Raw genomic sequence first — 18,052 nt, forward strand, 5'->3', positions numbered from 1 at the left:
GGGTGGCTAATAGTGCAGCAGGCCGTGAAACGCGATTGATGGATTCCTTTGCCAGCTATCTGACAGATCCAAAGATCACCATCCTTTCTTCCCTGCGGTCTAGGGTGGGATTCGCAGATCGTGTCGCTCCAGGTTGCGTGGCTACAGAAGCCGTTCTGCCATCCACCTCGACACTCGGCTGCTGCTGTTAGCATTCTACCTCTCCACCACATAGTTCTTGAAGTCCTTCGTGCGAACGCCGCGCTCAAACATCGTGTCCAGCTCTTCGTAAGTTCGGCCTGCGGGCATGGTCAATGAAAGTCCTTCAAAACCACGACTCAAACATACCTTTAAACTCGGGCACTCTGAAATAAGCCCAGACCCATGAGATGGTCGCCAGCGCCCCGAAGAAGAATCCCAGCTTTCCCCGCATGTTCGCCTGATCAGGATTGATCATGTACGGAATCGCCACCGTCATGACAATCCCCATGGTTGCCTGCGCGGCTGTTGCGATACCAATCGTCTTGCTCCTCACCCTCGTCGCAGAGGCTTCGCAGATGATGACGAAGCAGATAGGCCCTACCGACCAGCCGTAGATGAAGTTCCAGATCAGCATCAGTACCGCCTGAGCCCACGAGAAGGACTTATTGTTGTTGTAGTTTGGTGCACAGTCGAGAATGCCGATGATGAATTGGAGCAGAGCCAGCATGGCAAGGCCACAGATGTAGATGCGACGGCGGCCCACGTGGATGAGTAGTATCCACGAGAGGCAGGTCCCGACAAAGCCACATGCCAGAAAGCCCACGCCCATGTTGAACGAGTCTTCGGTAGGAAGACCAGCCACTAGAACTTGTCAGCATTTTGAAAACATTTCAAGGCGCCAGACCTACGGGTAAAGAAATATGTGGCGTATCCGACAAGGTAGATACCGCACAGCACCTGAATCACATAGACACCCACCGAGATCTCCGTCCGACGAAGGTTGATCTTTTTGAAGCAGTCCATGTAGGTCGACCCTGCTTCCATGTCCCGCTCGAGCTTGTCGGTTTCGATAATCATAGCCAGTGCCGGCTTGATGTCGACTTTCGACGATGCCAGGCGTTTGAGGGATTTCTCGGCTTCTTGGAAGCGTCCCTTACGCTGGAGCCACCACGGACTGTCGGTGCGTCAGTCGGTGTCAGTAAGCATCATCATCATCATCATTGACATACCTCTCTGGCGCGAACGGCAGCCCAATAAGGATAACCAGTGGCCAGATCCATTGGGCCGCAAAAGGTCCCGAGTAAGCCCAATGCGAGTCCAGCTTCGACGTTCCCGCAATGACACCGTTGGCCAGTAGCTGTCCGGTGACGAAAGCAATATTGATGCAGCTGGTCAGTACACCTCTCAGGGTGGTCGGGCACACCTCAGAAGCATATGCCGGAGCAATGACCACGTACGTTCCCAGAATAAGTCCGCCCAGCAGCTCACCTGCCAACAAAACAGGTAGCGAACGGGCAAAGAACTGGATGAAGACGAAGCCAGCGGAGATGATAACACAGGCGCCGAACGTCTTCTTGCGCCCGAACCACTCCATCGGGTAAGAGGCGCAGAAAGCGCCCACCACCTGTCCGATGGGCGAGCCCATGCTCAGGCCGGTCTGCCAAGGGGCCGAAATGATCCATTCGCCCTCGTAGAGATAGCCAAAGTCGCGCTGGAACGCCGGCGTGGCGTACAAGTTGCCCAGCAGTTGAGGGTCGAAGGCCGCCCTAAATAGCATGGTCAGCCAAACACATGAATCTGTATCCGTTGCAGAGAGACACTCACATAATAACACCCAGCGAGAAGAACAAAGCCCATCCTACAGCCGTCGGATACAACTTGACGGCGTCGAGGAACTTGAGCGCATGCTCAGCCTCGAACGCCTTGCGTGCCTCATTGTTGATTTCCTCCAGCGGAGCAGCCGCAATCATGGCGGCATCATCCTTGTTGACTTCGATATCTTTGCTATGCCCTAGAGACGCCATCGTAGTGAGCTTCAACGCCTCCAAAAGCCAAAGGGATCGGCAAACGTGGTCGATGGCCTCAAGCTGTGTAGAGGGTACAAGGGATGATAAGGAGACATGAGGAGGACAATAAGAATGATTCCCGCTGCAGTGGCATTGATACGGGAGTATCATGCGCGATAACAGCGTGCCACAACCCAAGCTTCATCTGAGGAGGCAGCGCTGCAGGCTGGGAAGCTCCCTAGCAGAACGCCGGACCCCCGCCCCCCACAAGCGAGAGCCGGCGGCATTGGGGCCATTGGCTAGCTCAGGAGGGGACCGGGGCCACAAAGCGCCCGCCACGCGAGCTTGCCCATGCTTCACGAAGCTAATTGGAGCTGACCCGACAATCATGTATTCATAACTGGATAGAAGAGACGAACCTTGCCTGATCATTATTCCCACCTCTGGGGGCATCTGGTCGTGAGAGGCTTCAAGAAGCGGGGTTGACTCATCCTCTCCGGGCATGAGAGTCGGTACACGAGGTCCAGACTCTAGTCAGGTTGCATGAGTCGTCCTGACTAGCTCCGAGGCACAGTCTGATACCGTGCGATATCACTGCAACGGTGTGATGGGGAAGGGTGGTACGGAGGTTGGACCTGGTTGGACTCGTGAAAGCGAACTGCAATTGATAATCGCCCAGGGGTGGATTGGGGTCAGCTCAGTATTATGCGCAGCCGAAACGGGTCTATCGCGGTGATGAGCGCCGGGTGTCGATTGGCCAGCCTCGAGGCTGCGTCCTGGCACCCTCGGTGCCATGTCAGCCTGCGCCGATGAGGAGGTCTAAATTGCAGTCCGCAAGTGATGCTTGTCAGGCAATTGCAAAAGCATCAAACGTTAATGCCTCCTCAAGCTGAAGAGCAGCCATTTCTGCAGGCTTACGGTTGTCCAGCAACGGGGACGTTGTGTTCAAGCGTGCGAGCATGGCTCCTTCGAAACCCCTAGACCTTTTATAGCCAGAATTGCCCGTTTGGGAATTAAATGCACACGCTTCTACAGCTATGTGGGCTGTACCGCAATGCGAATACCGAAAACAGCTCGGAATCTCCAAGTCTGGATATGTCGGGTACCCTAATGACGAGCACTCGTGGCCTGCTGACGCCGAGGTTAGTTTACTACAGCCTATATATTCGGCAATATAGCCTAGCGAACCCTGTATCCCTTCGCCGCAGGCGAACGGCAGCAATGACAACAGCGCAGACGGCCATAACTCAATATGTCACAGCTTCGTCAGGCATCAGATATGCCTTTCGAAGACTCGGCCCTGATGCGGGCGTGCCTCTCGTCATGCACATCCACTATCGTGCCAACATGGACCTGTGGGATCCGCTGCTGCTCAACACTCTCGCAGCGTGCCGACCCGTCATCATCTTTGACTCGAAAGGGGTCGGACGCACCGATGGACTGGTCCCAGAGAGCTATCAAGGGTGGGCTGACGCTGTCATTGACTTGGTCGCCGCTCTCGGCCACAAAGAGATTGATCTGCTAGGCTTCTCGATGGGCGGCAGAGCAGTACAGCTGGTTCCCCTGACTGGGCCGGGCCTGGTTCGGAGACTCATCTGTGCAGGGACGGACGCCGTGTATCCGCCCCGCGAGCAAGTCCCGGGCACTCTCTGGCCGCGCGAGCCAGGTCCACCTACCCATGTCAAAGCTCTGTCTGAAGCTGTATCCGTTGACGAGGGCAAAAGAGCACTTTGCTACTCGTTCTTCTACAACAATGACCATGGCCAAGCAGAGTTCGATGCGTACTGGAAACGTGTCTCTGAGCGAACAGCAGAACCTGTGAACCTCAAGCTGCTGGACAAGGAAGGCGGAGGCAAGCGGCAGTGGCAGGCTGCGAGAGACGCTCTAGCGCCCAACCCGGCGTACCAGTTCGACAAACTGAGCCACATCAAGATTCCGGTACTGGTCGCAAACGGTGACGATGACCTCTTGATACCATCATATCGAAGCTGGGAGCTGTACAAGACCTTCGAGAACGCCCAGTTGATCATGTACCCTAAGGCTGGACATGGGTTCTTGTGGCAATATGCCGAGCTCTTCGGCCATCATGTTAACCGCTTTCTCGATGGAGCAGAATTTGATCGCTGCAAGTCTCGGTTGTGAGCGTAAGTAGTCTAGGATCGGTCCCACGACTGAAGTCGGGTGTCGTGAGTAATTCAGACCTTGACGATTCACTATGGGACACTGTCCAGTAGCTGCCATAGATCGAAGCCATTCTGATCAAACGCTGGAGATACCCACGCAACTCTCTGAAGGAGAAATCGGGCATTTTCCCAATCCACCACACCAAGTGATATCGAACATGACCTCAGATGATGCAAAGACGCTTCTCGCTTATTTGTATCTTGCGCAGCCAGCGCTCCCATGAAACAGCACCAAAATTTGAGGTCCGAGTTTTCCCAATCGATTTCGATCGTGTCAAGGACTGCCAACATCGCTATTGGAAGAGTCTGTGCGCCGAGGATTTCGAATGGCTGCTCATGTGTGAGCATTCTGGTGAAGATCAATGCGGCCATTTTGCAGGCAGTATCAAGCCTACTCAACACAGTGTCATCGAGGCTAAGCAGGTCGTACTGAACAGTCATGATATCTTGGTCGAGAGAAAATGGGTCGATGGGCGCTGAGATTTCGATGGCCCGATTGATCGCGTCAGCCAGCTGTTGTAGCCTGACCAGAGAATCGAAGAGGTCTGGATCAAGAGACATTTGCAAATGCAGGAGTGTAGCCGGAGCCTCGGTGAGGCTCATGTCAACATTGTGCTCCGTGAGGATCGGAAGCGAGGACACATTGCCTTCCGCCAGAAAGACTGTACTGTATAACGAGGGTGTAGTTCGTTGAGGGCGTGGCCAGCGAGGCTTCGACAAGTAATCGATCGCTGGGCTCATCAGAGCGCGATAGATCTTCTGATGGAAGCCAGGATCGACACTTTTCATCCCTCCGCGAATTTCAAGCATTTTGATTAGGCCGTTGGTATGCGTCTGCCACTTGTCGATCCGCCCCGCGGCATGTTCGCGAAGCAAGAAGCATGTGACTGCCATCAAGACTGCGTCAGTGATGTTGCCAGAGCTAACGCGCCCTCTCAATTCCTGGATAGCTCCTTGCAAGAAGTCCGTGCCTTCAGGTACTTGCCAACCAAGTAGCTTTTCGCAACGAACAGCTGCCGAAGTGACTATTGAACTGAGCATACAGGCGTCTCGCAAGGCGGCAGGTAGGTACAGTGTAGTGACTGGATCAAATTTGAGCGGCAAGTAGCCTTGGAGGGGGTAGAAGAAGTAAGTCATATCACTGTCTGAGCACCAGTTAGCGAGTGTCAATGGTTTGAATGTACGAGAGCCTGTCGGTCTAGATCGTAAACTCCTCCAGCCTACCTTCTCCGCCCTGATGTCCATGCGGTACTGCGGTCGAGACGATTGAGCTGTCCTTCCCGAAGGCCGAAGACCACCAGGTCGGAGATGACAGACCATAAGTAATTACGATTATCACACCGACAAGTCCTTCTTTTGCTTAAAGAGTGTGGCAATGACTTACAGTACGGCAAAATCTCCAGTAGCGGTGAATTGGCGTTGTCATGGAGTCCGTAAAAGGGTGAAGCCGAGCCCGGGGGTGCGGAGATCAATGGAAGGTCGCCTGTAGAGACACTGGATGCTTGAGCAGGTGACTGAGTGAGCACGCCCCGAGGTGACGAGGAGGCTTCAGTCAACTGTTGCGCTTGCCCGGCAGCATCTCCCAGTATCGTCCTCGGTGGTCGCCCTGGTCGCTTCCGTGATCGCTTGGGCTCGTCGTCACTGGTAACGAAGCGGAAATTGCGGACTTGGGCAGGCTTTCGCTCCTTACCACTTGCTTTCAGGTGTCCAAGGCCATCAGTCGCAGACTCGGCGCCCAACACTGAGACCTTGACATCGCTGGATGATACCGCGAACGGTTGTGATTCATAGGGACTGTCGTGCGCCTTCTTGCGCATTCCCTTATCAACGATCAAGAGCGGACCCTCGGGATACAGAACAGATTCTTGCGCCATCCGTGTTTGAGTATGATTCGAGCCTTGAGATCTGGTTATGGGACATAGCCAGTTTAGAGATCCTAATATACGAGAAGCTCTGCTGTGAGCCAGACTAGCTCGAGGCAAGTGCTAGTAGCGCTTGGAGGTCGCAGGCGTATTGACCCTGGCGGAGCAGCTGATGCACACAATTGCGTGCATGCACCCGATGATCTTCCGGAACTGCATCGCTTCGATACAGTGAGGTGAACGGCAGGTTGTCGGGAGAGCTAAGCGATCAAAGAGACAGCGACGAAGAGGCCAGCTTAAGTAAGCTAGGCGCTTTTTGGGTGCGCCGTGGACGCCCACCAACAGGGCTACCGTCGTTTTACTCGGTGCAGACTATTTATCGGCGTCGCTGGGCGAGGTTACCAGCAAAACTCACAGGACCACCTGCTGACATCAAGAAGCTAGATTGAGAATGCTGATATTGTTCGTACAAGGTACTACCGCCATCGGCAGTGACCCATGCCAAGCAATCACTGCCTGATACGATTGAGAAGTGTCCGTCGTACAAGTACTAGTATATCGAGGCAGCAGCGTGAATAGATCCGCTGCAGAGATGTACCGCTCCCGGCATTCCGTATGCTTTGCGATGCCCTTGTCCGTGCTTGTTATCCTCTCTTCAATACCACCGTGGTGTATAGTCCGGCCACCTGCTCAACTCATCCCTAAAACGATTCAACGCCTCGCTCTTGGTATCAAAATCGACACCCTCACTGCGCAGCGTCTTGTGGTCCACCTCTCCCTGCACATACTCAGCATCAAACTGCAACTCCCCACCCCACCCCTCCACCATCTCCCTTACATTCTCCGGTAACAGTATCTTGCTCTTTGCCTGAAACCAGGCAGGCTGCGCCACAAACGCCAGCATCACGCGCGGCTCGTCCGTCAGGTTCGGCATACCCGCGTGCCACAGCCGTAGATCGCGAATCACCAGGCTGCCCTTCTTGGTGCAGGCTCGTACAGGCGGGGAATGCCGGCGCCGCAGCTCCAGCAGCTCCGGCTTGATGGGCAGCTGCTCTTCGTTGTCTTTGCCCGAGACGTGCGCGTCGTGCACGCTGACGTGATGCGAGCCCGGCCAGACCTCCGTTGCGCCGTTGCGCGCCGACGTGTCGACGAGGGCGATGTTGATTACTTGGGCAAAGGAGAAGTAGGCCGGGTGGGTGAATTCGCAGTCTGAGTGGACGGGCTGTCGACCGTCCGGGCCAGCCTTGAGGGCGGTGTTTCCGTTGGCGTAGTGTACCACGGGCCGTGGACCGAGGACGGCGGCGAGTATGGCGGCGGCGAAAGGGTTGCACCAGATGTCCTTGAACATCAGGTCCTTGGTCGGTGGGGGTGCTTGGTCCATGTTCGAGGTGTGCTTGCCAAAGTTGAAGTGATGGTCCGGGTTTTTGGCTATTTCCAAAGCCTCCGGCGTGAGTTTGGCGTTCAGGGCGTCGACATGTGCCACATCAATGGCATTGTCGAGCACGATGATACCGTCCTTGTGCAAGAATGCAGCGCCTTCTGCTATAATTTCAGGAGTTGCAACCCCCGATTTGCGGACATCTTCCGGTATATAAATCGTGTGGACCGTCTGGTCGTATAGCTGTGGACTTAGCGATCCCATCGTCTATGACTGACTGTCGGGGACGTTGAGCACCACAAGGGCAGATCTCGTGGTCGTGAGAAGTCGTTACATATCTTCGTCCCCGTGCAAAACTCACTTCCCGTCTCCTATGGCGGGGAAATTCGTCCGTCGCCATATGAGGCTGCCGCCAACCGATTGCCAACTCTATGCGGATTGCCGGAGCAAGATCTTCAGGCAGTGATTTGCTTGGCGGATAGCGGCCGTCATCCATCACCTGATGATCGTGCACTACTCCTGCGTTCTCTGTTGACACGTGGCCGGCTCATGGTTTTGCAAGCCCATCAGATAGATGCCCTCACTGGCTTCTTGAGGTTGGGGAGAGAACCTAATGACCACAGAATTGCTCTTTGAGGTACTGAAGCACAGGCATGCCCCACATCTGCGAGCATACCGGGTGCGGTCGACTGATTACAGTGCCCTTCGACCTCTGAACCGCGAGACGTATCGTGTACGGAGTAGATACAGCAATACACAGGTGTGGCCCCTGCCTCTTGAAATCCGATCATACACGTCGGATCTCCACCATGCGACTCGTGAAAGTGAGACAGCTGTGGTCCGGGTACTTCCGTGGAGTCAAGACACAAACTTGGCGTGATATCACACTGATCTTGCTTCCCCTTCCCTCATTCTTTCATGTGTAGACCCCTCACAACCAAAAACTCATCTATAGTTGATCAGAATAGCAAAAAGTAATTCTCTTGCCGGGAATTGAACCCGGAGCTTCCGGGTAACTCAGTACCGAGATCAACGTGGTTTTCAATGAAAACCGGAGATGTTAACCATTACACCACAAGAGAGAAGCTCTGCGCGAATTGTGAAAGAAAAATGTGAGGTATGAGTCTATGAATCATACACAAGACGTGAACGAAGTTCGTGGCCTAGGGGCCCTAACAAAGCAGGGTTTCGGCAACTAAGATCAGTGAAAATTTAGGGGTCTTGGCCTAGAAAACTCGTGCCATGCTCTTCCACCATTCACAGCAAAAGCCCACGAATGTGATCTATTGTTAATTCGGGAGACCGTCCTGTCGACTCCATCCACCCGTCAACTTGGTCGGCCTGACGGCCATTCCGCAGCCTCTCCATCTCCAGCTGCTACCTACGCTCGCTCATTTCGAGCTTACTAGGAACCTTCCCTTGCGCTTTCACGAACGAATACATGCACAGAAATCAGCACATGAAACTCTATCTCAAAATGGGATTCGTTACCAGATTTGCATTTCGTGTCTATCAGGTTCCAGGCCAGGTAGGTCAGGCAGGTATCGAAAAAACGCCCTCGCCATGCTTTCTTCCAGCGCATATCGCTTTTCCGCTCACGACCCGTCTACATCGATAGTTCAAGCATGACCGTTTGCAGTGACAGCAGCCTTCAGTTGCCCTCGCACACCGCCCTTGGCGCCCTTCTCCCGTGCCGTGACACTCACACTGAGGTCCGCATCAACGTGTACCGTAACCTCGATCTGGCCCTTCTTCTTCAGGCCCTGAATCTGTAGCTCGGCAAGCGTCTTCTTGGCCTTCCAGAGCTTCTCACGGATCTCTTCATCTTCGTCTTCCTCGTCTGAGACATCCTCGTCTTCGTCCTCCTCGTCCTTTTCTCCATTCTCTTTGGGTTTGGGCTCTGGCTTGGTGACCTTGATTTCACGCTCGCCTTCGCAGACCCGGACGAGGACATCGCCCGCTGGAGCATCGACTGTGACAGTGCGTCTTGCGGGAACGGCGGTCGCGGGCGGAATGACCGTAGTGAAGGAGTCCTCAGGTTGCCCGCTGACTTGCAAACCAATGGCACTACTCAGATGAGGGGTGACGGTGAGCATCTCATGTGTGCTCTGTTCAATATCCTCCTTCTCGAACTCCTGGATCAGGTTGGCTTGAAGAGCTGCACCGCGTGCGGAGAGCTCGGAAGGATTCAACGATGATGTCGACGTGGCAGGCGCAAGAACCGTAGTAGACTCTGGGAAGAGGCCCTGCACATTGTTCGCAATGCGTGGGGTGTGCGACGTACCACCGGCCATGACAACCTCGTCAATGTCAAGCACGTCCAGGTCGGCCTTTTTCAGCACCTCTTCGATAAGCCTTGTAAAGCGTGCAAACACTTTGCCAGCGAGCAGCTCGTACCGCGTCCTGTTGACAGGGCAGCGGAAATCAACACCGTCCGTTAAACTTTCGACCGAGAACGTTGCAGTCGCGGATTGCGAAAGTGCCTTCTTGACAGCCTCGGATTCCAGCTTTAGCTTGGCAAGGCCACGCTCGTTTTTGCGGGGATCGGATTTGTGCTTTTTCTCAAACTCCTTTGCAAAGTAGTCCATAAGCACTTGGTCGAGCTGCGCGCCTCCGAGCTCGTAATCGTGGGCAGTGGCCAAAATGCTGTACATGCCGCCTCTTGAAGCGACCACGGCAACATCGGATCGGTTCCCGCCGAAGTCGCAGACGAGGACCAGTTTGTCTGAAAGGGTTTCCGTCGCGCGAGAGTCGTAGGCGAGGAGAGCGGCGATGGGTTCGGGAATGAATTGTAGAATCTCGACGTCAGTACCCGCCGCAGCCTTGGTGAGCGCAGCCTTCTGCTCATCGCTGGTATCTGTCGTGATGGCAACGACAGCAGAGGTGACAGTCTTGCCAGAGAAGTCGGAAGCCGAGTTTTTCAGTCTCCTCAAGTGTCTGGTAGTAACTTCTGACACTGAGACGTTGTTAGGCGTCTCGCTTTCGGAGTCTCGGACAGAAAATGCGACGGTGTTGTCGGCCTCAATCGGGTGAGCAGAGTTGTGGGCTGGCGTAGGGTCTATCGACTTGTAGTCCTTGCCCAAAAAATCTCGGAAGTAGGCAATGGTATTTTTGCTGTTGCGAACGAGTTGGGGCTTGGCCTGCGTTCCATGATACTCTTCGCCCTCAATGTAAGAGAGGATGGAAGGGATCTGTCGGTCACCTTCTTCGTTGGCAATGACCTCGACTTTGCCCTCGCCGGAAATGTGGGCGATCGAACTATAGGAATTTCCAAACGAGATACCGATGGCGTAGAGGTTAGGCGAGCCCGAGGCGGGGGCTTCGTTTTCGTCACTCATGGTGAAGACGTAGGAGAATGGTTGACACGGCAATATGGACGAGAGAATCTCAAACCGCAGAGGTGAACCGAGCAAACAAGCACCCAAGTTGCAAGTCTAGAAAGGAAAAGTCCTTGGAGCAAAATGAATCCCTGCGGTTCCAACATGTGGCTCGCGGGCATTCGAGAAAAAAATATCCCAGCCGGCCGGAGCACGGAAAAACTAGCCGCCGAAGCACCAGCCTTGCTCTGTTTGCCTTCTTTCTATATCCTGTCTAAAGAGAGAAGTAACACGGAGGAGTCACATATCTGCAGCAGGCGAAGATGGAGTCGCCGCAGATATTCCTCCCAGGCGATTTAGTGCCGTCAAAGCTGCTGCCAAACGCCCAAAAGCGCAAAATTGGCCATGGTCTTTACCAAGAACCCGGATCTGAGGATCACAAATGCTCGGTAGCCGGACCCTTGGAAGTTGACTACCGCAAAAAAGCAGCATACATCAAGACCCCCCGGGCGCGATACGTCCCGAAAGTTGGAGACCTGGTAATTGCGCAAGTGCGAGGTCAGTCTCAAGAGTACTTTCATCTCTACCTCAGCTCCAACGGACACCAGGCAATCCTGCATCAGTTGAACTTCGAGGGCGCCACGAAGAAGACCAGGCCGAAGCTGGAGAACAATGACCTCGTCTACGCCAAGATCATCTTTGTGCAGAAGAACATGGACATCGAAATCTCGTGCGTGAATCCCCAGACAGGAAAGGCAGAGCCCGATGGGTTGGGGCCAATAACGGGTGGCATGGTCTTTGATGTCAGCGTGGGCCTGGCCGACAGATTGTTGAGACGGCAAGATGTGAGCTTCACCGAGGAGCTAGGCTCGAAACTTCAGGGCGGTTTCGAGATGTGTATCGGCAGGAACGGCAAAGTCTGGGTCGATTGTGGTGAGAATATGAGGGCCGTGTGCGGCGTGGGAAAGTGTTTGGAGGAGATGGATGCGAGGGACATGGATGAAAAGGCGCAGAAGAAAATGGTCAATAAGATCATCAAGGAGTTCGGGGTCAGCTGAAGCAAGAGCATGATAAGACAAGAGCTCAACATCCCCGAGTCTTGACCCGCTATGATTGATCGGAAAAGCGAGTCAGGACGTACAACACAAGCGACAGCTAAGCAACAGCGCCATATAGCCGCCAGAAAACTGATCTCCGGTTTAGCTGAGGGCAAGACAATGGCTACGATGAAGATGGGAAGATCATGCGTAGGTGGACAGTTGTGGCGAATGATATCACGACAGAAGTAGCTACTACGAAAGAGCGTCGTTGAGGTTTTCAGAGGTTTGATTTGCTCGAAAGGTACTAAGAGTACACATATCTGGGCTATGCTCCATCATCCAGCCTCAAAATGCAAAGGTCAACGGCCTCCTCGAAACAGAACCTGCCTTCATCACAACACCACCATAGCGGGGTAATGTTCATATGCAGTCCCAGATCTCTGCCTCCATCATCCCATTGCAGAGTAAGACTTTTCGTTCTCCATTGTTCGTGGTTCTTTTGATCAAAAAAGGTATCGTGCTTGAATCCGATCTCAAAGGCCTTTTGCCAAGGCCCCTGCGCAAATGCATCATATCATCTTTTGCAAGATATCCGGAACTCCATGGTGTATCGAAAATGTCGGAATCCATCTTCTATCTGCAGTTGTCGTCACCCTAGTATTTCCAGCGACACATCTACTTCCTCCGGAAGGAGCAGCCCTCGGTCAGGCGGGCCTTGCCACCGGTGGGCTGGCACAGGACGGTTGAGCAACCGGCGCAGACAACGACGGTCTGGGCGTGAGAGTAGACAGTGGTGATGGTGAAACATCCAGGGCACTTGACGTCCATGAAGAATGATCGGGGAGCAGGCACGAGGGTCTGTGAAAATAAGGTTAGGACCGAAAAGTGCGGTGACGATCGGAATTTCGTACCTTGAGCTTGTGCTTGCGGGCCTCAGCTTGAGGAGTAGGGTTGAGAAGGTCAACTGCGAGAACCTAGCGACATCATGTTAGCATCTGTTGGCCGAGTATCAATGGACGTATGTGCGGCTCGATGGATGCAGGTCGGTCGTGTGCATGAGGGGTGAAATTCGAAGCATCATCATCTGCAAAATGGGGTGCATACCATTTTGGCGGTGTTGAATTGTTGTTTGGCTTGACTGGGCTGAAGTTATGGAGTCGTAGGTGAGCTTTCGGTCGTCGAAATGGTAGATGGCGATGGGATAGATCGACTGCGCTGCAGGTGTCGAAGGCGTGGAAGGCGAAATATGTCGAGCAAAATGGGGAGTGTGCAATCTTGGCGGCAACAGTGGCGCTAGGCAAGTCTGGGCATAGCCAAATTCTTCTGGTGGCAAGTGGTGGATCTCCAGACACGTTACTCACCAGTCATGACTCCAAATTGACGAAAGAGTCATATCGACATGGATTTACTGTTCTGGTACACCCTAGAAATGTCTAGGCTCTAGTTGCGTAGTCTAGTGGGTATCATCAAGTCAAGCAGCCTTGCGCGGACTGCCAGCATCAGAATGGCACATCCATGTCTTCCACGCTCTCCTCCTTCTCGCCATTCTGTAAACTCTTCGGTACCATTTGGTGTTGAATGAACGCTGCAGCAACGTCGAGATACTGTTTGCTAGACGGAACAAAGTGGCCGCCGGGATGAACGACAACCTGAGTCATGTCGGTCCCGCCACATGCATCGACAAGTGCCTGCGTCCGCTTCTCTTCAACCACGCTGTCTAGACTGCCGATGAAATGGCACATGGGTGTTGTAATCGGGGGCTGATAGATGGCAGCATACCTATCGCCAGGAGGCACGAAACCAGAATAGACAATACCAAACTTCAGTGGCGGGTGGTCGAGATCCTCAAATGACTTCGGATAGGCGATGGCATGCGTAGATTTTGACTGTGCATCTTTGAACGCTTGCCGTCTGCTCTGGCCCTCCAGTAAAGAAGCAACAACAGCCGCCATACATGCACCTTGAGAGAACCCGATGACGCCGTCGAAGGGCCCTTCCGTCTTCAGAACCTTGGCCACCTCGTCAAAAGCGTCTTCGATGCCGACATACTCGGGAGGGTCCGAGTCATCTCGCCGCTTCCACCAGCCGTAAGCCTCGGTCGACCCTACCCCGTTCCCATCATATCCCGGCACATCTGACGCTCTCAGCTGAATTTGTGCCGTAGGATAGCTCAAGGTAACGGATGGAAAGGCTTTCTGTAGGCGTTTCTCCAGTACTCGGGTCTTTGCGCGAAAGAGCTGGCCATTTTGTGTGTAGCCGTGGAGCATTAGCACCTTCAGCGGTGGTGGAGCAGCCATCACGCGAAGCCCACGCCTCCACATGCAAAACGAGATAATGAGAGTAGCCTTGCGGGCCAGAGATCGCAGCCCGTTTGGGGGAAGCTGCAGGTACTCAGTGCAGCCTGCTGAAGCTTATCCGAGGACTTCCAAGGTATGCCCAACGCACTGAATCCCAGTAGTCTCAAGTACGATTGTCGTTGAAGGACAACCACGTCAAATTGTTCAGAAAGCGCACGATAGTGATATCAAGTCACTTCTGCGCGGTCAGTCAGGAAGAGAAGAAGCGAATCGTCGCCGGCTTCGGTCTTGAGATACTCTATGCAGTTTAGTGCCGCCAAGTATCCTCTCTATCCTGATTGGACCAACATTTACTGCCTGACCTGTTTACTTCTCCCTGGTACCAGATAACTGGGAGAACGGAGCCCGAGGATGGCTCTACCTGAGCCGAACAGTTTTAACATGCTTTAGGCAGTACTTTCAAATATCTGGTACAGCCCTCAAAACACGCATTAGCTATGCAAAATTTTTCCTGTACCAGAAGTTCACTGAATGCCCATAACACTATAAAAACGCTTTCCATACACGGTCTCTTCTTCTCGAGCATTCACTCGAGTATACTGACTAGACTTGCTCTTTACTGATCTCCGTGGATGAACCCTTTGCTTCACTCATCAAGTCACTTATCCTCTTCTTCATCATGGCCTGTGTTCTCTCCTCCGTTTCCTCCTCCTTCGGCAAGGCCGTCAAGGCTATCAAGTCCCTTGACGTCCAGCATGGCAGGCCAGTCAGTGAGATCACCGACCCCCGTAAGACCATCGTGCCGATAGCGATTGCGTCGCTGCTGTTCTTCGCTTGGGGCCTGACTTACGGCCTCCTTGACGTGATGAATGTCAGTGTACCTGCACAACATATTAGAAGGAAAATGTCGCTGACAGCCACAGTACCACGTCCGTATTGCGATGGCGGCTCGCCGCGACGAGGGCGCACTGCTAGCCCTCGGGTACTGTGAGTATTCTCTCTGCGATCCACCCACTGATGCTAACACAAGTGTGCAGACATGGCCTACCTCGTTGGGCCCACGATCTTCGCTGGGCCCCTCATCAAGCACGCCGGCTACCGCCTCTGCATGTTCCTCGGTCTTTTCACAGTTGGCCTGGGCTGCATGTTCATGTCTCTCGGTGCCGACGGCTGCACCCTGGGCGGCATGACGGGCGGCCACTTCGTCATCGGCATCGGCGTTTCGATGCTGGAGCGCAGTGCCAACGCCTACGCCGTCAACTGCGGTCCTCGCCAGCATGCCACTCTGCGCATCCTCGTTGCACAGGCCATGGCTGGCGTGGGCACCGTCGTTGCGCCTTTCCTTGCGGCCGCCTTTGTCTTCTCGCCCGACAGCAGCAACGTTGTGCCGGCGCCCGACCCCTTCACGCCGGGCAAATGCCTACCTCCCGTGGACAAGACCGGCAGCTGCGCCGAGCTCGGTAGTGTCATCACCTTCTACCGTGGAATAGGCGCCATCGTTCTCGGAGTCTCTTTGGTGTTGGCTACCCTCTTCTTCCGCACGCGTCTCGTCCCCGAAGTCGCGGTTCTCAAGTCGCCCAGGACAACGTGCGGCTGGAAGCTCTGGCGGCATCCCCTGGTCAGCGTCAAGCACAGCCGCGTGTGGTGGGGTGTGGTCGCCAACTTCGTCAATCTCGGCCTGCAGGTTGCGTTCGCACAATTCTTTATGGAGCATATGAAGATCAACGCCTGTGCCTCCGACCGCTGGGCCGCCAACTGGATGAGCGTGGCACAGGCGGCCTTTGTCGCGGGACGCTTCTCTGCTGCGGCCGCCGTGGTCTTCCCCAAGATCTTTCGGCCACGGTACGTCCTGCTCGCCTTCCTGGCTGGCGCTGTGGCGTTCACCGGCGCTAGTGTGGTGGTTACAGGCAGCACTGCCATCGCCATGGCTGTCATGGTCATGTTTGCTGAGGCGCCGTCGTTCCCCATGATCTTCGAGAGCGCCACCGCTGGTTTTGAGGAGTGGACGCCCACATGCGAGACGCTCATGATCGTCAGCATTTCCGGAGGAGGCATCCTGCCCGTCATCATGGGCAAGCTGACGGACATGGTGGGCATCAGCATGGCGTGGACCTTGGTGTCGGCGTGCTTCGCGTTTGTGCTGACCTACCCCGTCGCACTATGTGTCCTGCCTTCGTATCGCAAGGCACTGGATCAGGCTGATGGTTGTGGAGGGCGGGGCAGCGATGAGGAGATCACCTCAGCGGAGCCTGGGAAGGCCACGGCGATGCATCGCTTGTGAGCAATTGTTGTTTGGGCTGTGTTGTTTCTGGTCTTGGTTTTGATTCAAAGTCGCGTTTTTGCAGTGTTCATCGAGGTGGTGGATAATAAGATAGAAATTGAGTGCATCTTCACCACCACCCCTGTACTCCCTGATGATGGCCTCGTTCGATTTGTAGTACACCGATAGACTTTCAGTGTTTTTCTGCAGCAAAATAAGTGGTACACACAACCTGCAAAGCGCAGGGGCAAAATCCGAGTACAACAAGGCATCCAGGATGTCTCAGTGTCCCAGTTCTCGTAACGGAGGCTTTTTGCATCACTATTTTCAGCCAGTCCTTTTGATACAGATCCGTAGTAGCACACGCTCACAGTCCTTTTAGGCCTTGCTACGTCGACTTGATCGTCGTCTCCCATCGTTGACTTCAGCCTTTGCCTTAACATCCGCCTTGGCCTTCTTCATAGCTTTTGCTGGCTTCGCCGGCTTCTTCTCCTCGACCTGATCTTCCTCCTCCTTGACCTTCCTCTTCTTGCCATTGACCGCTGGTGCTGCAGTGCCATTCATCTCGGGTTGGTTCTTCAGCTTTCCCTTGCCTTTGGTCTTTTTCGGCTTCTCATCCTCCTGCTCAGCGTCCGGGTCCTCTGCCTCGTCCATGTCTTTCGCCACAGGGCCAGTCTTCTTTTGGAGGCTTGGCACTACTGCGCTGGTCCGACCGCCAACGGTAAGGAACAGTATCTTCTCTCCACTTGGCAAGGTCTTTGTTGCGTCTTTCTTGCCCTTACCCCATCGATGCTTGAACAGCCAGTCGTCTGGAAATTTTTCCGAGTCGGCCAATAACTCGCATGCTGTACCGCAGACGTAGTGAATACTCTTGTGCAGCTGCTCAATCTGCTCATCGGTCAAGGTGTTTGCATATTGCTCTGGGTGCATTCTTGCATTGAACATAATTTCATCTCCGACCCAGTTGCCAATTCCACTGATGTTGGCTTGATCCAGCAACATTGCCTTGATAGGCACCTTCTTGCTGTGACACTTTTGCTTCAACCACTCGACAGTGACCTTGTCTTTGTCGATGACCGGGTCAGGCCCATTCTCACTGAGTGGCTTATGCTGTCGGATCTGGTCGCCTGGGCAGTCAACCAGCTTGATGCGGGCGAAGCGTCTAGAATCAACGAATGCGGCCTCGACCTTCTCCTCACCCTTGGCGGGTTTAGTCTCGAGATGAAACTTCCAGTACTTTGCTGGCCACTCTTCGGGTTCCGTTTCGCCTTCTTTCGGCTGATAATAGTAGGTGTGTTCGTTCTTATATTTCAACCAACCACTCATGCCGAAGTGAAGAACCGGATGAGGTGGCTTCGACATGATGAGATAGAAATACTTGCCCTGCTGGCCGACGTCCTTAATGGTGTTGTTGATCATGTGCTTCTCGAATTGCGGGCCTGTAGTTTGATACTTGGCGTCAAAGACCTTGTCATCGTTCAAGGCGGTGCAAGAAGCAATAGTTTTGCCGACGAGGTGTTTGCGCACATAATGCACAGTACGGGCGATTTCAGCGATTTCAGGCATGATGGAAGATGTTCAGAACTTGATGAGCTTGGTTGGTGATAGCTTCGAGGCAGCGCCCAAGCTTCGGGGGATAAAGAATAGGAGACAGCCAGGAGGTGCTTTTATCATGGGCGTACACCTTCGGATGCTCGGTCGCACTATCCTGCCAGAGCTCTTAGGCCCTACGCGTAATCTGTAATTAA

At 54.0% G+C, this 18,052-nt stretch overlaps 9 protein-coding genes and 1 non-coding gene across 10 annotated transcripts; 3 read left to right on the forward strand and 7 right to left on the reverse strand.

Annotated features, from left to right (window-relative positions):
* Positions 1–195: 195 nt before the first annotated feature.
* Positions 196–1,985, reverse strand: HMPREF1541_00764 (uncharacterized protein; the record flags this gene model as incomplete). Its single annotated transcript, XM_008713069.1, has 5 exons — positions 196–278; positions 328–822; positions 870–1,135; positions 1,191–1,727; positions 1,786–1,985. The coding sequence occupies 5 exons, from the start codon at positions 1,983–1,985 to the stop codon at positions 196–198; spliced, it is 1,581 nt and encodes a 526-aa protein (XP_008711291.1).
* A 1,203-nt stretch (positions 1,986–3,188) lies between these two features.
* On the forward strand, positions 3,189–4,109 carry HMPREF1541_00765 (uncharacterized protein; the record flags this gene model as incomplete). The annotated part of the gene is made up of 1 exon (XM_008713070.1): positions 3,189–4,109. The coding sequence occupies one exon, from the start codon at positions 3,189–3,191 to the stop codon at positions 4,107–4,109; it is 921 nt and encodes a 306-aa protein (XP_008711292.1).
* A 71-nt stretch (positions 4,110–4,180) lies between these two features.
* HMPREF1541_00766 (uncharacterized protein) lies at positions 4,181–6,024 on the reverse strand (the record flags this gene model as incomplete). Its single annotated transcript, XM_008713071.1, has 2 exons — positions 4,181–5,295; positions 5,535–6,024. 2 exons carry the CDS (start codon positions 6,022–6,024, stop codon positions 4,181–4,183), a joined length of 1,605 nt encoding a protein of 534 aa, XP_008711293.1.
* A 643-nt stretch (positions 6,025–6,667) lies between these two features.
* Positions 6,668–7,654, reverse strand: HMPREF1541_00767 (uncharacterized protein; the record flags this gene model as incomplete). Its single annotated transcript, XM_008713072.1, has 1 exon — positions 6,668–7,654. One exon carries the CDS (start codon positions 7,652–7,654, stop codon positions 6,668–6,670), a length of 987 nt encoding a protein of 328 aa, XP_008711294.1.
* A 714-nt stretch (positions 7,655–8,368) lies between these two features.
* HMPREF1541_00768 lies at positions 8,369–8,472 on the reverse strand. Its single transcript has one exon. It is a non-coding gene; the product is annotated as a tRNA-Glu (tRNA).
* A 537-nt stretch (positions 8,473–9,009) lies between these two features.
* Positions 9,010–10,728, reverse strand: HMPREF1541_00769 (uncharacterized protein; the record flags this gene model as incomplete). Its single annotated transcript, XM_008713073.1, has 1 exon — positions 9,010–10,728. The coding sequence occupies one exon, from the start codon at positions 10,726–10,728 to the stop codon at positions 9,010–9,012; it is 1,719 nt and encodes a 572-aa protein (XP_008711295.1).
* Positions 10,729–11,030: 302 nt separating this feature from the next.
* On the forward strand, positions 11,031–11,765 carry HMPREF1541_00770 (uncharacterized protein; the record flags this gene model as incomplete). Its single annotated transcript, XM_008713074.1, has 1 exon — positions 11,031–11,765. The coding sequence occupies one exon, from the start codon at positions 11,031–11,033 to the stop codon at positions 11,763–11,765; it is 735 nt and encodes a 244-aa protein (XP_008711296.1).
* A 1,481-nt stretch (positions 11,766–13,246) lies between these two features.
* Positions 13,247–14,044, reverse strand: HMPREF1541_00771 (uncharacterized protein; the record flags this gene model as incomplete). The annotated part of the gene is made up of 1 exon (XM_008713075.1): positions 13,247–14,044. The coding sequence occupies one exon, from the start codon at positions 14,042–14,044 to the stop codon at positions 13,247–13,249; it is 798 nt and encodes a 265-aa protein (XP_008711297.1).
* Positions 14,045–14,723: 679 nt separating this feature from the next.
* On the forward strand, positions 14,724–16,325 carry HMPREF1541_00772 (uncharacterized protein; the record flags this gene model as incomplete). The annotated part of the gene is made up of 3 exons (XM_008713076.1): positions 14,724–14,915; positions 14,968–15,031; positions 15,082–16,325. 3 exons carry the CDS (start codon positions 14,724–14,726, stop codon positions 16,323–16,325), a joined length of 1,500 nt encoding a protein of 499 aa, XP_008711298.1.
* Positions 16,326–16,682: 357 nt separating this feature from the next.
* Positions 16,683–17,870, reverse strand: HMPREF1541_00773 (formamidopyrimidine-DNA glycosylase; the record flags this gene model as incomplete). Its single annotated transcript, XM_008713077.1, has 1 exon — positions 16,683–17,870. The coding sequence occupies one exon, from the start codon at positions 17,868–17,870 to the stop codon at positions 16,683–16,685; it is 1,188 nt and encodes a 395-aa protein (XP_008711299.1).
* Positions 17,871–18,052: the final 182 nt, after the last annotated feature.

Source organism: Cyphellophora europaea (assembly GCF_000365145.1).
Source record: "Cyphellophora europaea CBS 101466 unplaced genomic scaffold supercont1.1, whole genome shotgun sequence".
NCBI lineage: Eukaryota > Fungi > Ascomycota > Eurotiomycetes > Chaetothyriales > Cyphellophoraceae > Cyphellophora > Cyphellophora europaea.